This window comes from Myiozetetes cayanensis, unplaced genomic scaffold, assembly GCF_022539395.1.
Source record: "Myiozetetes cayanensis isolate MyiCay16 unplaced genomic scaffold, myiCay2020 scf2-11, whole genome shotgun sequence".
Classification (NCBI taxonomy): Eukaryota; Metazoa; Chordata; class Aves; order Passeriformes; family Tyrannidae; genus Myiozetetes; species Myiozetetes cayanensis.
In genome coordinates, this window is record NW_026087411.1 from 23,274,218 (window position 1) to 23,299,468 (window position 25,251).

Below are 25,251 nucleotides of genomic sequence, written 5' to 3' on the forward strand. Positions count from 1 at the left end.
GGAAGAAGAGGGATATTTTGTGGGTGGCTGTTGTTTGGGCAGATGTGGATTCACATGGAAATGAACTATATATATAATTTTTTTTTTTCCGCGAGGCTGGTGGCTGCTGAGGGCACTTAAAAAAAAAGTTGTTTCTTAAAATATAGGCGGGGGGGTGTGGGGGTTGAAGGGAGAGATAAGGTTTCAGGTCCAGGCTGATAGCTGCAGAGAGGGGAGAGGTTTGGGGTGGGTTTTTTTTTTTTTTTTCTTGCTGATGCCATGCAAATTCAGGAGAGGAGGGAAGAAAAATCTCTTTTAATGACTCATTGATTGAGCCGGTTTAAAATTAGTTGTTGTTGTTGTCTTTTTTTTTTTTTTTTTTTTTTTTCCGCCCCCTTGATGGCCATCAAGAGAGGAATGGAAAGAGGAGAGGAGGGAGAGTGTGTGTGTGTGTATGTGTGAGTGTGAGAGAGAGAGTGAGAGGGAGAGAGGGGGATAGAGAGAGTGTGTGAGGGAGAAAGAAAAATAATCTTTTCAAATCTCCTCCCTCTTTTTTTTCCCCCCTCGTTTCTTTGCTTTTCTCTAAAGCTCTGTGGTCTGTGAAACACTCTTTTCTTCCTCCTCGTCGGGAAAATGGAGACACTTCGTCTCTCTCCTGGCTGTGCAGCTGGGAAGGATTTTTCTTTTCTTTTTTCCTTTTTCACTCACGGCTCGATTTTTTCCTTTACCCCGTCCATTCGCCACCACCCTAATCTTGTCTTTTCTTTGAGCTTGTGTCTCAGATTTGTACCTTTTGGGGATTTATTTTTCAGTCGTTTCCTCGTTTTCGGTGTCGCCATTACATTTGATTTGATTTGTTTGGTTCTTTATTTGCAATTTCCTCCGAATCGCTCCGTGCCTCCTGCTTTTAACCGAGGAATGGAAACGGTGCCGCTTTTTGTGGGTGCGCGAAATGCTCGGGCGGTAGGTTTGGGCTAATGCGCTTTTTTTCGCCTTTTCGGGACCAAGTTTTCCGATGTACCTTGTATTTTTATTTTTTTCCCCTAATTACTCTTTTCCTTTTGGAGAGAGAATATTTAACTGTAATGCCTCTTTAAAACACAACAATAAAGCGTCTCTTTCTGGAGTGACCCGTTTGGCTTCGCTGTAGAGGAGATGTGAATCCGATCCTTTGTGCTGCTGGGATTATTTTCCGTAAAAGAATCAATGTTTTATAAATAATTTTTTATTTGTGCCTTAAAATAGTAGCCGGTCGTGGAGGCGGTTTTCTGAAATGCTGTTTATTGAGTTATGGGCGGGATTCAGTATGTAAATTGTATTTTGCTTTTGGTATTAATTGCAAAATTCAGTTACAAATGATGGCAGAAAGCAGATGTAGAGAGATTACAAAAACCAGGCAAAATTGAGCGACGTATAGAGGGCACGTTTATATTTACTCAGAGCTGTTCCTAATCACTGTGGGGAGGAAGGAGATATGGAGGCCTTTGCTTTTTTCCCCATTCTCTGCTCCTCGCTGCTCTCCTCCTCGCGGCTCTGCGGCGCGGGATGGGAGAAGGATTGAAGGAGAGAGGGGAGAGCGGTTCCGGAGGCGGCCCGGGCTCGTCGGGCAGCGCTGGCGGCTCATTCCGGGGTGCGAGTGGGAGCGGAGGAGTGTGGGGAAGATGGCGCTGCCTGGCTCCCTGCCAGCGTTTGTTGCGCAGTTTCACCCGCTCTCCTCCCCCACGGGCGCCATTTTAAGGTCCTTTCTGCTGTCGCCGCGCCGGGTGGGGCGGTGCCGTCGCGCCCCGCTCGGGTCGTATTTCTGTGTCTGTCTCGGAAGCGTCAGTGTCGTGGGTTTGGGGAGTCTCTCCCCCAAATCCTAAAAGCTTTTCTTCCCTCCCTGCACCCACCTCCTTCTTTCTTAGTCCTGTGTCACTGTCTTGGGGGGGGGGTAGACAAGCTTGGTTCACAGGAGCCCGTGCTCCCAGCCGAAAGCCCGTCAACATCCCTGAAAAGCTGTTTTTCTTACCTCTGAAATACGTGTTTCGTGACATTCAAAGTATAGAAAGGAAATAAAGATTTCAGAGAATGTCTTTTGAACGATGACCAGAAAAATAAAACATGATATTAAAAAAAATGCACCTTTAATGAAATGCAGTAGGACGTTAGGTCGAGGTAATGTTCATTGAAGAGCCTTCGGTTCCTTTAAATGTGCTTGCAAAAATAGCAGGGCAGGGAACTTATTGTTGGGTGGGTAGGTAACTCATTTTATTACTGTTACTCTCTTATGTGTGTGTTTGTTTGTTTTTTTTTTTGTTTTGTTTGTTTTTTTTTTTTGTTATTTTTTGGGTTTTTGTGTGTGTATGGGGGACACATGAGCATTTTTTCAAATTATATCACTCCTGTATATCTGACAGGAAGCAGTGCTTTTTCCAAATTACTCCATTTAGCAACTCTACCTTAATATACTTTTAAAGTTTGGGGTTGGTGCTGTTTTTAGGGAGAGTGTTGAAAATAGCTTTTTTAAAATCAAAACCACCTTTTATTTGTTTTTACATTTCTGTATAATCTGTGCAGTGCTCATGAGGCTTGAGTTTAATATGAACAACATCTGTACTCAGGAAGAGCAAGTATGCTGCCAGACCAACTCATGCTGCGCCCACTAAGGAGTGTGGAGTGCTTGTTTGGTTCTTCGGTTTATGTTTTTTGACAGAGGAAGGCTTCCCTATGCTCCTTATTCATTCCTGAAGAAAGTGGGAGATTTTAAAAAATGTTGGTTAATTTTATGGGTGTTTAAATTCTTTGCCTGTTGGCATTGAAGGGTTTTAAACATTTCTGTGAAATACACGTATTCGTTGCTTGGAGTACACTAAATAAAAGTATATAAACTGTGTTTTCACAACCTTGTTTACATTTTAGCTTGAAAGAAATACACTAGGTATAAAACTTTATTTACAAATCTTTTGAGTGTGGAGAACAGTATTTCTGCACGTATTTCAGAAATCTTTTTTCATGGAAGTCACTTTCTTGAAGTGATTATCTTATATTTTTTGTTTACAGTAATTCTTGGGATCAAGATATTGAATTATTTTTTTAATGGTAGAGTATTTTTATGTAATAAAATTTCTCTATTATGCCTTAATGTCTGGTGGATTGTGTGTGTGTTTTTTTCATTAATTCGTGAAAATAAGATGTGGCAGGAATGGTGTGACACTCATTTAGCTGTGTTCTTATTTCATTCAAACTTTGAGCACTTACTTTCTATGTTGTACCTGTATTCTTGAGTTGATAACGTGCTCAGTATGTGCGTGGACTTAGTTGAGGTCACTGTACTACTGTAGCTAAGTATTTACATCACCTTAGAGATGTGCAGTTTTTCTGCTCCAATGCCTTCATGTGTCCTTCTCCAGTAGAGTTCATATATTTAGTTTAATTGTATTGAGGGGAGACCCCAAAGTTCTGCTAGCATAAGCTGCGTTTTCACTTTCTGCCAAGGACCCTTTTTGTATCTGTAAAGTTTTGCTGCAGAGGTAAGTCCATAGTCTAGAGCTGGAAGAGCTTTGGAGGCACAGATGTGTAGGTATGCCGCTTGCTGCATTTCCAGAGTTTTGCTGGCATACTTCCCTGTGGGTTCCAGAAAAGTTGTATCCGTATAACTGCAGTTAGGTTTTACAGTGTGACTCCAATGGTCAATGATTGTGCCTTTTCAAGCTGCATCAAGCTTGTGGTAGATCTAATGGGAGGTGCTTTTTAGCATAAATGTAGCAGTGAGTGTGAAAGTGTGTCATTCCTGTCTGAGTAGTAGCTACAGTCCAGGCATAAGAACCTCTTTGATGATGTAGTTCATGTTATTCAGAGTAGTTTCTTAGAGTAGTTCTTCTGGAAAAAGCTGCATCTGCGCTTGAAAGGTTTGTTATGGTGACATACCCAGTCCAGCATAAGACATGGGGTTTGTCTATAAAAGCAAGTGTGTTTTTCTTTCTTGGGGTAGAGGAAAAGTAGTAAGATTAATAAAGTATTCTAACATTCATTGTGACCTGCCACTGTTTAAGTTTGAAAGTTAGAGTGAGCAGTTTCGGTAAGGCCCTTGTTGCACCAACACAAATGCATAAACACCAACCTGAACTGATGTTTTCTCAAGGTCATCACATAATTAAATTAATATGTGTATCTTAGTTTTCAAATGTTTATTTGTTCCTCCTTTCCTTGTTGAATAGACACAACTACTGTGTCTATATTTTTGCTTTATATGAGAATTGTTGAGGTTTTAGACAAAAATGTGATTATCTAGCACAAATAGACCATCAAGTTTTTTTAATTGCTTTATTTTCTTGCACAAGTTTTAAAATATTCTAGAGCTACTTCCACTGTTACACTGACTTAAGGGAAACCTTACCAAAAGGAACAGAAAGAAAGTGGGCAAATCACTGTCAAAACTTAAAGCAATCAATATTTTGTTTAATTGAAGGTATAAAGAAAGGGTGGTGAAGTGAAGAGAGGAGAGGTCCAGGGAGAAAGTCTTAACTTCATTGAAAGAGACTGATCATTTTTGCAGAGTTTGATCTTATGCTTCCACTTTGATCAGGTGGAACTTGCAGTAGTTTTACTGTGAACTTGATACAAGTGTGGACTTTCAGTATCTGGTGTTGAAGCTTGATTTTATTATGATAAGTCAACTCCAGAAAATGTCTTGGCCTCACTGAGGTCACCCTCAGATGACAAAATCTCCATTGTTGTCACACTCAGATGACAAAATCTCCTTCAGCATAGACAGGATTGGTTGTGTGGAGGATTTTCATCCTGGTTTTGAGGGTGTTGATATGGACCACACTGCTAAATTAGTTACACATCTGTCAATTCATCATATTCAAATTTCAGTTGACAGATGGAACATAGTAACTAGGAGTAGTATAAATCACTGTTCAGCTTTAATTATTGATAATTGTTAGCAGACACTAGCTTGTGTGAGCCATGCTTGTGGCAAGGTAATCAGGTTTGGGTTTTTTGGTTTTTTTTTGTTTTTTTTAACTAGTATGGACTAGAGTGGCAATGAAGAAAAAGTATTAATTTGGCATTGCTTTATAAATCAATTGAGAAATAATAAAGAAATAACATTCTGGAATTGCAAAATTGCTTTTTCAGAGTCTTTGAAAACTATAGGCACAGAAATGAGAATTGTGATACTTGGTATTCTGTAGTAGAAACAAGGTAGAAATATCTGAGATTCCCTGACTCGACATTCCCTGAAGTATCATGTTGCACAAATAACATGCTAATAGTCTGCATTATTGCATACAGTAGTTTCTAGAAATGCTTAAGAGCATCTAATATCCTTTGGACAGGCAAATGTTTCTTTCCTAAGGAATTGATGAGATTGCACCCCCTTCTTTGTCTCTTTTGGGATGAAACCAGGACCTTTCAAAATGTTTTATGAATACTGAAATTCCTGAGGAATTGTGTATGCAGTGGAGCAGCTTGGAAGACAGAGCCCAAACTAGGACATAGCATAGTGCTGAGGATAGTCACTGCTGGGGAAATGGGCTCAGCCCAGTGCTCAGCCTGGGGAATCCCATGGAGCAGGTAAGCATCCTGACCTCCAGGCTGAGGTTACTCTGGTTTTTCTCAATGTGATTTAAAAAATCTGTTTCCTGATGAAAGTCTTGTCAAGATTTTGGTGTTGCCAAGAACAGCTGTGGATGCAGTAGGAAAAAATTGTGTTGAATAAATTAGAAATTCCATGCTGGACTGTGTCTGAGGGAAACCAGATTGTAGACAGCCACACTGAGGGTTCGCACGCGTACTTGGTCTGTTGGCTGTAGCTGGATTGGCCTTTACTGTCATATGTACTGTTAATTGAAATGCACATTTTTGTTTTTATCTTAACATACTAAAACACCACTGTAGTTTTTTGAAGTTCGTTAAGTTACTGCATTTGCCAAACTCAAATCAGTAATTTTTTTAATGGTGTATTAAGGTGAAATAAAATATAAGAGTTGGATAAACAGTCTATTTTAGGTTCTCTATGCTTTAGTGTGTGGTTTTTACTTGCCCTTCTGTGTCTGGAGCTGGTATTTCACAATTGTGTAAAGACTCTGCCTGGCCTCTTTTACATGTTCATCTCCTACCAGGTCTTAGAAACCATGAAGATGCATAACATTGTGCCTAGCACTTTTGTATTCCTTTTCTTGTTGCTGTTTATCTGACTCCTGAATTTTTTGACTCCTATTTTTTGACTAGTTTCCCCTAGAAAGCTTTTGCATCATTCTTCTGAATATTTAAAATTACCAGTTTCTTCTCATACTCTGTTGCATACAAATGTTTTTGAAATGTTTCCAATACTGTAAGTTCATCTTAAAAGAACTACTCAGGCTTACAATGCTGGAATTAAAACTGTATATTTACTAAGTTAATGCTTGCATATTGCACTGTGTTACCAAGTTAGAATCCCAAGTTTTTTACTTTATTAGATCTTTTGTAGAGCACAATTCCTGGTAGATTTTGCAACAGTACAGTAGTTGCTTTTTGTTGAGTGCTCTGGAAAACACTCAAAAGGAATAATTTTGTATTGTAGAATATAAGCACAGCATGGTTTACAAGTGAGTAGTTAAATCCTTGTGTTTTACAAAGTACATTTTAAAATTAATTTTGTGTTGTTACTCCTGTTGTCTTTAAATGACAACTATTTGATAATTAAACTTTTGATTTTTTAATAAGTAAAATTGAAAGTGAGATTTTAATTTGCAGTGAAGTTTTTCAATATTTACCTCTTTTCCATCAAATACTGTGTCATTATTCTGCAGCACATAATTTCTTACAGTACTGAGAGGTGGGAAGTAGAAATACCTCTTCATATTAACTTTTTGCCTTCTGTCCATGTAAAAATCAATTTCTTGAAAATAGAGAGCTTGACTTGGTGAGCAGCTCTTAAGTTGATAGTAAAACACAAGCTTGGTTAGTTACAAGAATCTGAAATTGTTCAGTTTGCAAGATAATGAATTGTTTAAAAGTAGTATGGACTTGAAATTTAAGAATAAACTATATGGTAATAAGGCTCTGAGTTTATACTCCTTTCTTACACTCCTGTGTTGCAGAGAAGGCAAGTAAGATATGGTTGTTCCTGTATAGGAAAGTTTCCTTCAATGAATCCAAGGGTACCTGTTTGATAGGAGCCTGAGAGAGAGCTGGCAGTGTAAGGCAGGCAGTAGTTAGAGCACCTTAGCAACCTGAAGGGCATCCTGCTGAAGTGATACATGTTATGTAATGTGAGATAAAATGACTTTTTTCCCCCTGGTTCAGAAGCACATGGAGCAAAATACGAGCATTGTGAAAATTATTGAGAGCTGTGGTGGAAATTTGTTTGAGAGAAGGACTTCAATTCGGGGCATTTGACCTCTGCAGTCAGTGTGGAATCACTTAATGCTGCTGCAATCCTTGGATGTTATTTTAACAAGGGATGAATGCTTGTCTTGGGTTAATAGAGTTATGTTACATCTGTGTTCAGAAAGGTTGTAAAGGAATGAAAATGCCACAAATTGGATGTAACGTACTCAGTTCACTACTGTTCTCTGAAGGGACTTGCAGTTACCGATCTCTTCTGATTTTGTGGTTTTGGTGATTATTATTACAGTGACAAGTATTTCTTCAGCTGTTCCATAGTGATGTTGCTATTAATGTTGGAATTGTAGATTAAAATTCTGGATGGAGAATGGTAGAACAACAGAAACAATATAGAAGATTTGATAGGTCAGGCTCATTATAAAACACGAGAGAGATCTTGTCAGAATTCCTGCTGACAGGATGTGTACAGAGTCTTACTGAACTTGTGAGGATTAGTGGGCGTATATCATAACTCAAACAGCAGTTGCTTCAGGTGCTGCATATGTTACTGTACGCAGGTTTGATTATCTCCCACTATAGGGGTTTACCTGCAGCAGTCATTACCTTGCTCCAAAGCGCTCATTTCCAAAGGTCAGTGTTCACTCTCAGAAGTCATGTGCTAGCATGCTGCCAGTCAGGAATTGATTCCACGTATTTGCACAAAAATGACAAGTCTGTAGATTTTTCCAACAGTTTTGCAGATCAATTTATTTACTTGTAGCTTACCAAGTGTTAATGTTGATCGTGTCACACCTTTGGAAGTTACTACTCTAAATGTTGCTTTTCTAAGATAGCCACTATCTTGGGCTTTTTACGGAGTGTGAAAATACTATTTTACTGCTTTGTATTTGAAGTGATGTATAATGGTTGTAGGAAATTCTAAATGACTTTGAGAAAGGAAAATAATTCTTTTGTGGCAAGCTTGAATATAATTTGAGTGAATTTAAAATCCAGTGTTTACACGAGTTTAAATACATTTTTTAAGTTAAAAAAATCATGTATGGTATATGAAGCATGTGTGAATTGTTGAACTATTTCTGGACAAATCTAGTTTTAATGACACTGCAGATTGTAGACCCTGCATGAGTTACATGATGCTGTGGATTGCATAGCATGGTGATTAAAAAATTTAGGCTGGTAAGGACCACTAGAGCTTACCTGGCCCTGCCCCCTACTGTAAGCTGAACAAGCTTCACTGTTAAGACAGACTGGTCAGGGCAATTTGAGTTTTGAAGATTTCTAAAGGTGGTGATTCCACCCTCTTGCTTGAACATTCTTGTTTGTGAACTTCTTTTTTCCTTGCATTGAGTTGGGATTTTCTATGTTGCATGTTTTGGCTGTTGCCTCATGTCTTGCTATGTGTTGATGAGCCGAGGCTGTCTTGGCTCATCTGAGTGCCCGTTTTGACTCGTGGCAGGCTGCAGGTAGCACCTGGGTTTGCCTTCTGTTGTCCAGGCTGAAGAAAGGTAGTTTCTTCATATGCCTGCAGGATTTTATTTGCACTCTGTTGTACTCCTTCAAGTTGTTTTGTATTTATTTAGGAGGGGGGGGTGTGGCAAAACTGAACACAGATTTCAACTGGGAGCTCGCAAATGCTGAGTTGAAGGGAATTGTCACTTCCATGGAACTGCTGCCTGCACTGTGGCTGCTGTGAGGGTGGTGGTTGTATTAACATGTATGGCTGCAGCCCCACAGGTGCTTTAAGCTGACTGAAGCGCTGCTGCCTTCCGCCCCTATTGAACTACCTGGCTCCCTCATTCCTATTCCTGTTCTCTTGTGCTGGCACTAGCACTGCTGTAGCCCTGTGGCAAGCCAGAACCAAATTAAGAAGCTAATCTAAGTTGAAACAGATTGATGTATTTTATCAGATCAATTTTCTGTTCCAGGTGACAGTTCAAAGCCTTGAGCTGGAAAGTGGGTGAGTGGAGGGCAGGACTACTCTATTCGTCTTTTGTTCATCTTTTTGCTTGTAGTAGGTCAGAGTGTTGAAATGAAGGCAGAGGCTTTAAGGCCAAGTAATAACAGTCTCCCAGAGGACTGGCTTTCATAGTTGGGATTTTCTTATATTCTGTCTGAGAGTGTGCAGTAAAAGGGCATTCTAGTTATTTCCCAAAATGGATAGGCAGTGCTACTTGCACAAGTACGTGTGACACAAGTTGAAGTATATACTGGAGTGCAGTAGCAAAGATATGAAATAAAACAGTAGAGGCCTTGCTAGTAAACTCCAGGGAATATCTGTGCTGGGTTATGACTAATTAGTGAGGATTGCCCCTTGTAAATTATTTGGATGCATCAGCAGGTCTGAGTTTGGCCTATTTCTTATAAATAGGAAACAGGCTTTTTTTTGTTGTTGTTCTAATAAAGACACTGTAGACCAGTATTGATAACTAGATATTTGTTAGGCTACATTGTAGCAGTGCCCCAGCAGGTTTGTGTGAATCTTCCCAAGGTGTGTTTTCCCCTAACTGTCTCTGGAATGGGCTCTTGTCAGGGCCCTGAGTGTACTGATGGGCCCCAACAGCCCAGACAAGCCTCATCTTGAGCCTGCACCCACAACCCTTGCCCACTGGTTGAAGTCTCCATCAGCTGATCCAAATACAGAAGTGAATCAATGTTTAAAAGTCTAGGCCCGTGGTTGCCAAGTGTTTTTGATTGCACACCCCTATTGTCAAGTTTTTTGAGCATGCACCCCCAATACACATATATTTATTTAGAGATTATAAGCGTGTACTACTGAAGTTTTAGTATTTCCTTCCTGCACCCTATTGGATTGTCCTGCACATACCCCACTTTGAGGACCACTGGTCCAGGGTACATAACCCTTAATTGTGTTAAGTTTTATTTTCAAACTGTCCTGGCTTAATGTGTTTTATACCCATTTCATATATCAGTCATTGCTTTTTCCCACTGTATGTTAATGAACAGTGAGGAGAACAGAAAACCCGAAAAGGTAGTTGACAAGAAAAGTGGCAAACTTTTCTTCCACTTGTGCTGTAGAAAATGTGTTTGGAAAATTCCATGGGACAAGCTTGCTTTTATTAACACACTTTTAAATGATCATCTGTGTCAAGGTCATGTGTTGCTCAAATTTCTCTTTTCTAAGTAGACTGAATAACTAGTTGCTTTTGGGTGTGCAGGTACTCTGATTGTTCACCTCCACTGTTGCTCTCCTGAAATTAATAGGACACTAATCGTTTGCTAATTGTTGTTGAAAATAGGCATCAGTTAAAAAGATTTAAACCTGCAGTGTCCTGGTTTCGACTGGGATAAAGTTGATTTTCTTCCTAGTGGCTGGTACAGTGCTGTGTTTCGGATTTAGGATGAGAGTAATGTTGATGACACATGATGTTTGAGTTGTTCTTGAGCAGTGCTTGCACTAAGCCAAGAACTTTTCACCTTCTCATAGTGCCCCACCAGCAAGGGGGCTGATTTATATTTGCAGGAAGGAACAAATACCATGACCAGGACTAGAAGGGCCCTGCCTCCATCCAGGTGGAGGAAAGGGGACTAGGTTTATTGGACTGTGTGGATTTGGTGGTCTGGTACATCAAAGCCACAGGAGATAATACTCTAGCGGGCAGTGCTGCACAGTGTACCCTTAATGCCATCAAGTTATAAAGGGGCAGAACCTCTCTGTCTTCATCTGGAGTGACACTGAAGAACATCAGCCAGCAGGTACAACAGGTTGCTAAGACTGAAGTGGCTCAGGTGGATCTGGACTGGCAGTGTAAGGGTGAATTATTCATAGCTTGGTGAGCCCGTGACACCTTAGGCCAGCAAGTAAGAGATGCAACATATAGGTGAACTTGTAATTGTGGGGTGAACCTGACCATGGATTCTATTGCACAGGTTATCCATGAATGTGACACCTGGACTGCAGTCAAGCATGCAAGTGGCTAAAACCTCTCTGGTGTGGAGGACAGTGGCTGAAATAGGCAAAGAGCATGGCACTGAGTTGGGTGTATCACCTTCCCTGTCCTGCATCAGCCTCTGGGAAAATCAAATACAGTGGACTGTTAAAGGTCACACTGAGAGCAACGGGTACTGGGACATTCAAACATTTTGAAACACGTTTAGCAAAAACCATCTGATTAGTTTATACTAGGGGATTTGCTATTTGGACTGGTTCTTCCCAGTCAAAACTTTTACATGCTGTAGAAGGGGATAAAGTTCCTATAGTGCACATAGAAAAATAGGCTGGGGAAGCCAGTCTGGGTTATTCCTGTCTCAGGCAAAGGCAAAACCATCTGTGGGATTGCATTTGTTGAAGGTCCTGGGTACGCTTGGTGGTTAATGCAGAAGGATGGGAAAGGCCTATATGAACTTCAAGGGGATTTGATTTTTTGTGAGAACAACCAATGATTCAAATTGTATGATTTAAGATGACAATGATGTTGATAACACACTGATGTTTTAGTTGTTCTGGGCAGTGCTTGCCCCTAAGCCAAAGACTTTTCAGCTTCTCACATCACCCCACCAGTGAGGAGACTGGGGGTGGACAAGAAGCTGGGAGGGGACACAGCCGGCAAAGCCGACCCAACTGACCAAAGGGATATCTCATTCCATGTTGCATCATGCAGAACAATAAAACTGGAGGGAATTGGCTGTTGGGTGATGGCCTGCTGCTTAGATGGAGTTGGGCATCAGTCAGCAGGTGGTGAGCGTTGTGCATCCCTTGTTTTGCATATTCTTTTATCATTGCTATTATTTTCCAATTTTTTTTTTGGTCATATTAAGCTGTCTTTATCTCAACCCCTGAGTTTGACCTTTTTTTTCCTGATTCCCTCCCCCAATTTCGCAGAGTGAACAAGTGGCTGTGTGGTGCTTAGCTGCCTGCCAGGTTAAACCACAACATGCAGTTCCATGCTTATGTCAGTTTTGAGTATGTGTGGTGAAATAGGAACAGAATTTAGTCTAAATAGGCAGGTTTCTGGCTTGGCTGTGATGTTGATTGTTCTTTCACAGGCCACATACCCCTGGGAGTGCTGTTCAAATTGCATGTTTGTCCTGTGGTACTTCACAAAAGCACTGCCTTGAAGCACCTTGTTACTGCTATGATTTGTGGGGATAGCAAGATGGTAGCGATCTATGTGTGCTTTATTTGCAGTTTTCGAGGTGTGGGAGCATATAACCCCTCATGCCATGAATGCTGATTGGCATGACTTCTGTATGTAGCAAGAGCCTGTGTATGGTAAGTGGCTCTGTGGTGGTACCGTGATCAGCTGTATGAAAACTTGGAGATGGTTTTATACAGGTTAGGTCATTGGTAAGCTAGCCTTATAAATAAAAAGGTGGCATATTTCTTTTTCATGTGTGATAGAATTCTGCTAGTGATGACAAGAATGTTGTTAAAACTTGTTAGGAAGTTGCACTTCAGGAGGGAACTGGTTGTGATTCTTGGTGTTTATAAAAAATTAAGCTGTTTTCTTTGGGGCTTATTGTCCATCATAAACTGGTAGGTGTTTAGAGTATGTTGGGTAAATCTCTCTTGTATCATGTTTCTCTAATAAAGCCAACTGTATGTTCAGCTAAAGGGCTTAATAGTGAAGAATATGTATTACCATTAAGATCTCTCAGCAGTGCTTTCATGCATTTTATTTTCCTTCTGATCATTATCTGTGAGTTTTGAAGAATTCAGTGAAATTACCAAATTTGTCTTAATTTGCGTTGGTTGTTTTAATACCCACAGGCGTATTGATTGAACAAAGTTCTGTGTTGTCACTTCTGCTAATGGTGAACCCTTATTATAATACAATCACAGAGAATATTTAGTTAGGTAAAGCAGAGACATTTTATTGTATTTAAATAATGCTGTCAGTATTGCCATAGACACATGGGATGTGATATTCAAAAGCAGTGTGAAAACAAAGGTAATTTTGACTTCCAATAGATTTTTACTTTTGGTTAGCTGGGAGTCTTTGGAACCTTGCTCTTCAGAGATGGGTATGCTTTCAGCTGTTTAGAGGAAATCACAGCTTTCTGTAAGTGGTACTAGCAGTACAGTTAAAGCAGGATGCTACTCACTTAATGCTAATCACTTACTAATTTGATCTCAGTAATGCATATTTACATTAAATTTTGTGACATCGTACCATGTCATGCCATTTGCTGAGAATTAAATTGCAAGATCAGTGCTCAAGCTGGTGGCTCCATGTAACAGTAAGCACTGAATCATGGGAGAAATTACTTTTCTTAAGATGTGTAATCACCTCATGAATGCTGATTTTTGTCAGCATTTGAGGTAGTTCTCCATAACCATGCTTTGTTTTCCTCTTCTTCCAGAGAGGTGATACTGAATGATCCTTATAGTGACTTGTGCTCTGTTTCTGCTTCACCCTCACTATAAGCCTAAAACACAACTAAAGAGAAAACCTGAATAAGGCTATGTGGTATAGAGGACACAGTACCCTCTGCTAGTCTACAGCATAAACTATTTTCAGAATCAGTGGAGTTGAGAAAAATTTCAGGAAAGAGGTTACAGAATCACAGGACAGCTGAGGTGGGAAGGGATGTCTGCAGATAACCTCATCCTCTGTCCTGCTCACAGAAGACTCAGCCAGACTTGTCAGGTCAAGGCTGCAGTCCAGCTGGGTTCTGGATGTATCCCCAAGGATGGAGTCTCCATAACCTTGCTGGAAAACCTGTGCCTAGTATTTGACTACCCTCAGATTTTTTTAAAAGAAGTACAAGCTTTTTCTTGTGTTTAAATAGCCTTGTTTTTGGTTTATATTTTTTTTGATTTGTGCCCCTTGCCTCTTGTTTGTTCACTGGATGCCAGCGAGAAGAGTTTGGCTCAGTATTCTTAATGTCTTCCCACCAGGTATTTATACACATGGCTAAGATCTTCCCATAGTCTTCTGTTTCTCAGGCAGAATGGTCCTGGTGCTCTCAGCCTCTTGTATAATGGGTTCTCCAGTCCCTTCATTGTCTGAATCACTATGGAGATCTGTATGAGAGACGGCCTGAAGAATGATTCACATGAATCTCTGGTCAGGGAGAGTAAGTTTCTGTTTGGCAAGAAGTAAGAGAGCAAAATGAATTAAAGCAAAAAACTTTTGCTTTACATTTCAATGATCAGTATGATAGCAGAATTTTTAAGGGAAGTTTAGAGAAAAGCAAGTGTGGGACACACTGATAACTTGAGGTGTTGAAAAAGTACTGTAAAGATGAGATAGGGGAGCCTAGGTGGAAGCCAGGTTACCAAGAGGTTTTGGAAATGCTAGCATCAGTTGATAATTGAACTGGTGGATTAGATGGGATGGTCTTGAGAGTTACTGACAAGAACAAAGGAGAAGGTGCAGTCTCAGATGATATTCTGAGAGTTGTGGTGAACAGGAAAGTCCAGGATAATCAAACAGAAGCTTGAAGGAACAGCAATTGGAGGAGAGAGTGATGGAATATGTTTGGTACAGGCAGCACCTGACGGAGTCGGCAGTGCATAAGAGGGTTGGTGGTCATGATACTGTGAGACTAAAAATGCCCTGCATTCAAAAAGTGGATAGTTACCCGCAGGTTGGCTAGTGCCAATGAATTCCCTCCCCACCCATTGTTAAAAGGAGTGTCAGAACACTGTACTGTTAATCACAAGTTCATTGAAGTACACTTCGGAATATTGCTGAGGAGAAACTGGAAGTGGCCACGTTGTCACTTAGCTATTGCTGAGAAAGGTCTGTTAGAAAATAGTGTTCTTTTTAATGTTTTGTCGTGTCTTGGCTGTAGTTTTGGTTCTAGACTATAGCAACCCCCTCATGGTACTGACCTAAATTTGTTTACCTTTTTGGCTGCTCAGTATTATAGCCACTAATTTGTAACAACCTTTGTAGGTTCTGTAGTGTTTGGTTATTCCCTCACTGGTATTAGCTGAGAATAAAGTCCTATAGAAGCATTTTAACTGGAGTCTTAGATTGCATTCAGTGTTGATATTTTTACTCCCTTAAATTAAAGAAATTCTGTTTAATCAGTTTGGTGAATCGTTTGTTTTTCTCTGATTTAAAATTCTAAAAAAGCCCCTGGAGGGTAAAACATTGCACAGGATTTTGTAAATCTTTGCATGTGACTGAATTTGATTTTGAGATAAAACAGCAGATGTCTGTAGAAAGTGCAGATTTAAGACCTTTGCCAGTAGTAAACAACTGTCAACTTCATAAATTGTTTTATAAAAAGTACTGAGATATTTTAAATTGTTTTTGTTGTTGAATGCAAACTTTTGTGTGATACATATCAAATATCCATCCTCTCCTTCTTCATTCTAGTTGTCATGGATGATGACGATGATGAATCCTGTCTCCTTGATCTTATTGGGTAAGTTTTCCACAAGCAATTATTGCAGAAAAGTTGGGAATAATAATTTTGCAAAATCATCTCCTAGAAGGTGACTCTATCTCATTATTGTCTAAAGATGAGGTGACTGGCAAATGAAATGAGCAGATATGATTCACTTCTTCCATGTGGAGATGTGTGTATCCCAAAACCTTCAGTCCCAGGGTATACTGGCTAACACTTTACTTGCTGACATTCTCCTCAGGAAGGGCTAGGGAATGTGTCTTCATGGAGTTTGGATTCTCTTCTCAGCTACTGGTAATGTCAGATCAATGTTGAAACACATTACTAGGGATGTTGTTACAAACTTCATTGCAAATAACTATTTTTTTAAATAAAAATCTAAAGATCTCAGGGTTTTTTGGGTAGTGGAGCTAGGTATTTTATTAATACTATGCTTGTATTTTAAAGGGAAAGGTGAAATGATTTTTTGATATTTATAAATACACATTTACATCTAAACGTTAGAAAAAAAACTGTACTCCCTGTACTTTAAAGTATTCACAACGAACAAGAATTTATCAGCGTTTTGCTCAAAGGTACTTGATTTTAATAAAATTGAGGATTTTAAATCATACTGTGGGTTGATGGGGTTTTTTCCCTGTGTGTGGTCCTCCCCTGCCCCCCATTATATCCATAACAGATTTATTTGGAGTGTTATAATTCTGTAGGGAAATCTAAAAAAAAATTAAGATAACTGAGTCTTGAGTAAGTTTTTTGTGGATTTTATATGTGACAAATTACCTTCCTTTAACTACCATGCACATCAGTAATCAAGAACAGATAATATTCTATAATACATGGGAGAGAATTGAGCTTTTCATACATGATATTTTGTTCAAACTCTGCCAGAAGTTAGTGTGACATCTGTCTTGTAGCAGTTGCTAAATGATCATTTTCACCTCATACAAGAATTTTTTTAGTGTTTCAAGTGTAGTAACTTAATAGGCTTTTTACCTTTCTTGCACATGGAAAACTTCCAGTGAGACCAGTGAGAACTTTAACTTCAGAGAAAACAAAATGCTACCACAGTGGCTGCTGCTGTAGTTGGAGGGTTGCTCTGTGAATGCTGTAGCAAAAGCACTTCTCTGCAGTGTGCTGTTGCACAAGGTTGCTGATTGTAGCAATATGAAAACACTTCCTGCTTGGAACATAAAGATGATCCTGGGATAATTAAGCGCTCTGGTGTGAGGGTGAATCGCGAGGATCCTGGTACAAGATCACAGGTGGTCCAGAAAGTGAAGTGCTCTCTATACAGATGAGTGTTTGTGTGAAAAATTACAATGTTCTTCCTGCTGCTGGCAGAAATAATTGTCTTAAGCACCTAGAAGAATGGAAAACACGTTCTTTTTTCCGTCTAAGCTATGATTTGGTAAGTGCCTTTTAAAATTCCTGCCCTACTAAAGACAATATGTAAGGTGATGAAGTGTTCTTAATTTTTAATTGCATTTTTCATGATTGAAAGTGAGGGTAATTAGTACTAAATGCCCTGGTTATTTTACCGATAAAACATGTAATCATGATAGAGCCCCATATGAGATCATGAGTTCTATGCTGCTTAATTCTTGAAATTCAGTGTAATCTACTGTGAAAATGACATTTTCATTTTACACTGTGTAACCATGTCGATGTTGTAAGCATAATAAGGTCCCTGCCAAGTACTATCTAATATGTATTTTGTAAGCAACTTTTGTAAAAAAAAGAGAAATAGCTTTTGTTTGTGCTTTTAGAAGAGTAGTTGTAAACCTGAAGGATCTTTAACTCGTTCCCTCTTTATTTTCTAGGATGATCAAGCAAGAAGGAGATGCTTTCAGTGCTTCTAAGAAATGTTGTATTATTATGTGTTAATCAATAAACATGTTTTAAAATAAAAAAAAAATTGTCAATTTAGTCTTTATGCTAATGGACATGTTAGGAAATGGTGTATAATTGTTGCATTAGAATAATCCCATGTAACACAACCTTTTACTGTTTTTACTTGGTCTATATGTGTCTATTAATGTATTTTTTATTTGTTTAAACTTCCAGCACTCATTCTGTCAGACCACATTTTTAATCTGAGTTTTCATCAGCAGTAGTGCTAAGTTAATGAAATACACTGAAAGTCGTAATATTTAGCCAGTTATTTCTATGGTTGATGTCACTTGGAAAAGGTGCCACATTTTCTCCATGAGGGGACTGTTTCTCTGGTAGTCCCAGGTTTTTATTAATGTGTGTTAAGGGCGGCAGAAAACATGTCAAAGATTCAGGTTCATAAATACCCCATTATAAAATACAAGCTAAACAAGGCATTATAGTTTAGCTGTAGAAGAGGTGGTACCTGTTTTAATTCTCATATTATTTGGTGGGAGTATATTCCTTAAGTTTTCTACAGTATGTTGCCATAAAATACCATGTGTTTTAAGAGAATATAAGTAATATCCTCGTAAAGGGAAGTAGAGTGCAACTAAGATTTTGTGATCAGCATAGTTTATTGCTTGAAATGCCTTGTTACAATGGCAGCAAATGCAATTGGCATCTGAAAATTGTGCTGATACAGAAACACAGATCCTCAGATGATATAAGGTTTCAACTTTGCATTGGATTCAGTGAAAGAAGTGTGTTTTTATTATAAATCTGATTTATATGAATATAGCATGTGCCTTTGTTAAATTAGCCTCATTAGTAGAAAGAAATTCCAAAAAGTGTTAACTTATTTATTTTTTTCCCTCTTAAGGGACCCACAGGCGCTGAATTATTTTCTACATGGACCTAGTAGTAAATCTGTAAGTAGCATTCCCTTGTATTAGATATAGAAACCTTCACTGAGTGTATTATTTCTAAAATTGTTTCTGTCTTTTACCAGAGCAATGAAGACTTGACTAATGCAGAATATTCTGTAGCCAACTCAAATTCAATTTTCGCCAACTCCAATGTAAGTTGTCAGAAGAGAAATTATATTTATTGGGACTGCATGCTTCTGTGTGGCTTTACTTGGCCTTCATAAAACTGAAAGAAGTAGATGTGGGATTTGACCCTTTTCCTGTGAAAATTCTGAATGCTAATGTAGAACTGCCCCCCATGCTGTTAGTATTTTAAGTATTTTGGTGGGGAATTAATTAAAAGTGCTGCACTGTTGGGACATGTTTTGTAAATATGTAACCAGCTTGCTGAGCAGTGAAAATGCTTTCTGGTGTAGCTCCCTCCAGTAAACTGAACTTGAAACTTTAGCAATTGTAGATTTAGTAGTTCTCAAATATAGACCTTAAAAGTTTGTCATGCATACATTTCCTGTGTACAATAGGATGGTTATTTTTCTTATTTTAAGGAGAATCTGAGCTTGCAATTTCTTGAAATTAATGATTGTTTTTTCCCTTTTTTTTAATTATGGACTGAGTAGCTAGCTTGGGATGTTTCCTTCCTGTAACTTCTGTGTTAAGGAAGTCGCTTTAAATTCATTAGGTGTTGCCAGGAATGTATTGTAGCCCTGGACCAAGTGTCACACAATGAGGTGTATCACCAGTCCTTGGTGATAAAGCCAAGGCTGATCTGCTCTAGTGTATCTCTAGATAGAGTCCTGCTTTGAGTAGATGTTTGGACTGGATAACTTGGGGAGATCCCTTCTGACCCTCATTTGTTTGATTTCATTGCTGTTTCATTCTTTAAAAAAAAAACCACCTGAGTTCTTAATCCCACAATTAAGTTACTTGAATACGCAGAGTAGGATTTTCTTGGTAATTCCTCTTTCTGTTGTACTGTTATCTCGACTCTTGTGTGTTTGTCCCATGTTCGTAACAGATAAATGGATATACTTGTAGGTGTGTAAGGACCTTAAATACTTGGCATAAGTAAATTTTAAAAACTGTATATTTGTGTGTGGAGAATTAGTGACTTTCCTGTAGGCACAGTATTGGAATGTGAAGTGTTAACTCTGGCCTTCCCCTTTCAACATTGTTATTAAATATTGTGGAAGAAACATACATTGAGTGACAGTTCTTCTCCGGACAAGCTGGCTGAGATAATTTTGAGGGAGTAGAGTACCAACTGTAACAGGGTGTGCCCAATTTTCAGTTCACCAGGAGCTGTGGTTTCAATCTGGTACCAGGCTTGCCATCAGCAGACAGCAGCTCCCTGTAGGCAGCATTGGCAGAGGTGGTGGGTTTTGAGGGCTCATTCTAAGAAAAACAATGTTTGGGGCGAAGAGGGTGATATGCATTTGTCATAGCCTAGACTTCCTAGTTCTTTGTAGGTATTCTTCTGATAAGCATGTGTGGGTGTGCAGGAGTCAGGTGTTTCTGGTGTATTTTCAGAAGGTGAGTTTTTGAAGTAATTTTGAGAGGAAGTAGGAGATTCTGGATAAGGTGGATTTGTTGTATAGGGAGAGCAGTTGGAGGAAACAAAAATATTTGGTGAAAGCGAAGAGCTTTCTGGTATATGAAAGTAGAGGGGTAGGTAATTAAAAAGGAGGTAGTCAGAGGAGCAGGGATTTCTAGAGTGTGTTCCTAGGAGGACACACTACATTTTCATTCTTGGCACTTGTTCCTCTCCTACTCTGTCCTCATGCTTTTATAACTTTGTAATGAATACCAGTGCCATCTTCCCTCCTTCCTGTGTGAGCCTTGGGCAGACTTAAGTGATGAATGACTTGATTACAAATAGAGATTCTTATAAATTGCAAATAGAGAGTGCCTTGTGAAGGAACAAGTGTTATCTAAAATATAAATATATAACAGATTTCACAGTCCTTGCTTATCATATGGGATACCCAAAGAGTTAAAGGCTTCTGAATTTTTTTGTCATTCAAGTTTTTGCAGATACTGAAGGTTCTGTCTTTGTATGTATTCAGAATTGCTACCATGAAGTAGGATTGACTGTCTTGATGCCCGTCTCATGCCTTTCAGTGGCAGAGTTTACAAATTCAGTGTCAAGGGTTCAGTGCCTCAGCGGGTAAGCATGCTCAGCCAACACTTAACACAAGCAAGATTAAGTTCCTCCTGCCTGAAGGACAAGAAAGCACTGTCCACTCTTCCCACACCCTTACACTACCTCCACTTCCCATCCTCTCCTTCCCCAAGTTGATTGATTCCATACCAGCTCTGCTGATTCCAGGTTGGTTTCTTGTGGTGATTGGCACTGTCTTTTACAACCCTCCAGGGAGGATTCCTTAGCCATTGCCCTATTACCTGGGTTGTACTGGGTGACTGCTTCCATTATCCTATTACAGTATAGTAGGACAGCCTAAGAGAGTAGAATATTCATGGAGAGAGGGAGAATAAGACTCTTGTTGGTAAGCAGAGGTGTTAATTTCTTGCTGAAATTAACCTGGTGTTCTGCATGGCTTTTCTGAGTCTGGACAGCAGTGATTCAGATACTAACTTTGAAGGGCCCTTGTTCCAGTTCATGCACATGAAATTGGTTTTGGATGTTAAACAGTTGTGGGTGCAGGAAGTGAAACTTGGGAGTCTCTATTCCAGTGGAAGAGTTTCTAGCTATTAATCTTGATTGCATATAATATTATTTATTATTATTATTATTGGTAGTAGTAATAATTGTATTGTTAGTATAACTAACTGGAACTTTTTTAAGTTACACAGTCATTAAAGGTTTCAGAACGGTCATTGTACCTGCAGACAAATTACAGATGCAATAGGGAATTCTCCTCAAGAACCTGACGGCTAGGAGTCCTAATAATGCCCTGTTTAGTGATTCCTTTTTTGCTTTGCCTGATGGTAACTAGGTGCAGTTGTGGATCTGAGCTTTAAGTGTTCATTAGATGCAGGCATCGAGACATTTAAGCACTAGTATTAATTCCTCTGGTAGTTTTATAGTTGTAATCTGAAAATATTTTATTTAATCTTAAGAACAATCCCTTAATATTTCAAAACACGAGCAAAGTGTCAAAAAACACACAGGCTGTTTCAGAAACAGATTGGGGTAAAATTCTGAATAAATGTGCTTGGGGAACTGAAGTTAGGGTGGGGACGTTATTGCATGTGATAATTATGGCTTGCAGCATCTTCACACTGTTTACATGAGGTGAAAATAAGCGTCTATGACCTTCAAGGAGTGAAGGCTTAGAGTATGAATGTGACTGATAATTGCACACCCACAGTTTGCATTTATCCTGACCTAAAAAGCCACTGGATGTTGTTTTTGAATAGCTGAGATATAATTATGGAATGTAGAAAGATGTACTATGCCTAAGTTGAAACTATTGCAAGTATTATTATGCATTTAAATTGTCATTCCACCTGCAGAAACCTGATACTCGTGTTGTTTAGAATTTCTGGACAGAGTTTCATTTTAGGAAAATCTTAGACACAGTAGACAAGAGTAACTAGGTTCTGATTTTCTTTATCATGGTGTTCATGGATGTAGATTTGAAGGCTTTTTTCATTAAAGAAACCACTTAATATTTGTGGTAATTTCAATGTTTATAGTTCTCAGTAATCCTTTTAGTAGCATAAACCACAAAGTCTGTAGCATTGCTTTTCTTACTGCTTTGTTTCTAAAATTTGTCTTAAAAATAGAATTGGAATAATTCTTTCTTAACTTTGTGAAATGGTCACTAGTTTACTCTGAGTGATTATAGAAGTGCTGATAGGATTTTGGAGAGGGATGTCATTTGCTGTAAGTCAGTGAAAGAGAAGCTTTCGCCTTCTATTTCCCTGCTGCTACTAAAGCCTTGCCTGAAATTGAATTACAGCGGAGGTGTTCTCACTCCTTTCTTTTATCCTTTTGTCTGTATAGTGCTTGGATTGAGGAAGGGAAAATGGTACCTAAAGAGCATTTCATATCCTCTTGAAACAGTGCAGCTGCAGAGCTAGGTGCTGTGGAATTGGGAGATTTGAGATGGGAAATGAGAGTAGTGCTCCAGCAGTTTCTTTGAGGGCACTAGTGAGATGTCAGTGATTATACGTGTTTGTTGGCCCACTATATGGAATGAATGTCACCTTATTTGTGCAATGTGAAGAGTGGAATTTTATGTAGAAAGTTTGCTTGCATGAAAAAAAATGAGAAAACAAGGTAGACATTGAAGTTTATGGAAACTATTTATTTCTTTTCTTGTGTTTCAGAGCACTGATCCTAAGTCGTCTGTAAAAGGTGTAAGCGGTCAGCTTGGAGAGGGGCCTAGTGATGGACTGCAGCTGTCCAGTAGCCTTCAGTTTCTTGAAGATGAACTTGTATCATCTCCTTTGCCTGATCTTACTGAGGATCAGCCTTTTGATATTCTTCAGAAGTCCTTGCAGGAGGCCAATATTACTGAACAGACTTTGGCAGAAGAGGCATATTTGGATGCCAGTGTAGGTTCTAGCCAACAGTTTGCACAAGCTCAGCTTCATCCTTCTTCATCAGCATCCTTTACTCAGGCTTCTAATGTTTCTAATTACTCAGGTCAGACGTTGCAACCTATAGGAGTTACTCAAGTGGTACAGCAACCTGTTGGAGCATCTTTTGCAAGCAATACAGTCGGTGTGCAACATGGCTTTATGCAACATGTCGGAATTAGTGTTCCCAGCCAGCATTTGTCTAATAGCAGCCAGATCAGTGGTTCTGGGCAGATACAGCTAATTGGCTCATTTAGTAATCAACCTTCCATGATGACCATTAATAACCTCGATGGATCTCAGATAATATTGAAAGGCAATGGTCAGCAAACACCTGCAAACATGAGTAGTGGCCTCTTGGTTCACAGACAAACTCCAAATGGGAACTCGCTGTTCAGTAACTCAAATTCAAGTCCAGTAGCACAACCTGTAACTGTTCCATTTAACAGCACAAATTTTCAGACTTCATTGCCTGTCCATAATATCATCATTCAAAGGGGTTTGGCGCCAAACTCTAACAAAGTTCCTATTAATATCCAACCAAAGCCGATTCAGATGGGTCAGCAAACTGCTTACAATGTGAATAACTTGGGAATACAGCAACATCATGTACAGCAAGGGATTCCGTTTGCTTCTGCAAACTCACCTCAAAGTTCAGTAGTTGGTCCTCACATGTCTGTTAACATTGTTAATCAACAAAATGCAAGAAAATCCGTTACACCTCAGACAGTTAGCAATGCTGGAGGTAGTATTGTTATCCATTCTCCTATGGGACAGCCTCACGCATCTCAAAACCAGTTTCTCATACCTACAAGTTTGTCCGTTAATTCTAATTCAGTTCATCATGTCCAGGCCATAAATGGACAACTTCTTCAGACTCAGCCTTCTCAGCTGGTTCCCAACCAAGTGTCTGCTGAGCATGTAATGCTCAACAGGAACTCTACAAACATGCTAAGAACCAACCAGTCGTATTCAGGACAGATGCTGAATAATCAGAACACAGCTGTTCAGCTTGTTTCTGGCCAGACATTCACAGCTCCTGGAAACCAAGTTATAGTAAATCATGGGACTTCACAAATTGTTGGTGGGCAGGTGCCACTGCAGCAGGCATCACCAACAGTGTTGCATTTGTCACCCAGTCAAGCTAATGTTTCTCAAGGTAGATCGAGTTTCACTGCGATGTCACCTGGGCAGTCCACAGTCTCAAACATGTCAGCTTCTAACAGATTTGCTGTTGCAAGTTCTTCTGGTTCAGTACATCCTAGCTTGGGACCATCAGTTCAGTCTGTCGCATCAGGAGGAAACTTTACAGGAGATCAGCTCATACAGAACAGAACTCAAGTTTCTGTCAGCGCGTCGCATCGTCTTCCGGCATCCTCTTCCAAATCCGTCAGCACCTTCAGTCACACATCTGGTGGAGTAACACAACAACAGTTTGCCTTTGGTCAGGTATGAAAGCTGCTTGAGAGCATAGCCAAAGAAATGCTTCTAAGCTGTGCTAAAAGCTGGTTAGCAAAGTTTAATGTTGCTGTTAATACAGAGAACATTAATTTTGCTGGTTTGTATTGTTCCAAATGCTGCGGAACTGCTGAAAACCACTGTAACCCAGAGACATCATTTCACTTGGTATTTTTTAACTCTGTCACTGAGTGAATGACTCTGTCACTTTGATTAATTCAAAAGATTTTTTTCTGTGATTTGTAGTAATATTTTCAGAAGTGCTTAGCAGTGATCTATTTCTGCTCCTGTTTAAAGGAGTGGGCACTGTAAGGTTATACAACTATGAGTTCTCCTGAAAACCTTACCTTAGGCTACATGTAGAGGCTCAGGTATATTCTTAGCACTTAAAAGTCTCTTGACCTCACTAAAACTTATGTGTTTTTCAAGGTTTGACCTCTTCAAATTAGAGTAGAAAAAGTGTCTTGGTTTTTTTTTTGTTTTTATTATTTGCTGTATTGACATTTTTCCCACTGTGTCATGTGTCTGGAGCAGTTAGAAGCTTTCAAAATTGAAGCAAAGACAAGAAGTATTTCTGAGAATCCTAAAAAAGAAAATATCTTTTAAAGCAGTTTGTAAAAGCATGACATGTAAAGAAATTTGTTTTAAGAAGTCTACTTAGTAATAATTAAAAAAAAAAATCTGAATTTACTTTTAGGGTGAGAAGTGGTCCTTTTTTTCCAGTAGATGCGGTCTATATTCAACTCAAATTTGTATGTTTTCATAAGAGAGCTTCCAAACTGTCAAAAGTTTAAAAAAAAAAAAAAGGTTCTAAAGTCAACTGCCACGATTT

At 39.2% G+C, this 25,251-nt stretch overlaps 1 protein-coding gene across 4 annotated transcripts in view; it reads left to right on the forward strand.

The window, feature by feature from the left end:
* The window catches only part of BICRAL (BICRA like chromatin remodeling complex associated protein), a 70,233-nt gene that overhangs the window by 35,092 nt on the left and 9,890 nt on the right, over positions 1-25,251 (forward strand). For 3 of the 4 annotated variants that reach the window (XM_050316742.1, XM_050316741.1, XM_050316739.1), the window contains exons 2-5: positions 15,588-15,636; positions 18,371-18,419; positions 18,500-18,568; positions 22,710-24,410. In XM_050316742.1, coding sequence (XP_050172699.1) covers positions 15,593-15,636; positions 18,371-18,419; positions 18,500-18,568; positions 22,710-24,410 — 1,863 coding nt within the window. In that variant the 5' untranslated portion in view covers positions 15,588-15,592. Of the gene's footprint in view, positions 1-335; positions 943-15,587; positions 15,637-18,370; positions 18,420-18,499; positions 18,569-22,709; positions 24,411-25,251 lie in introns of those variants that run through there. The other variant, XM_050316740.1, reaches the window with a different exon arrangement.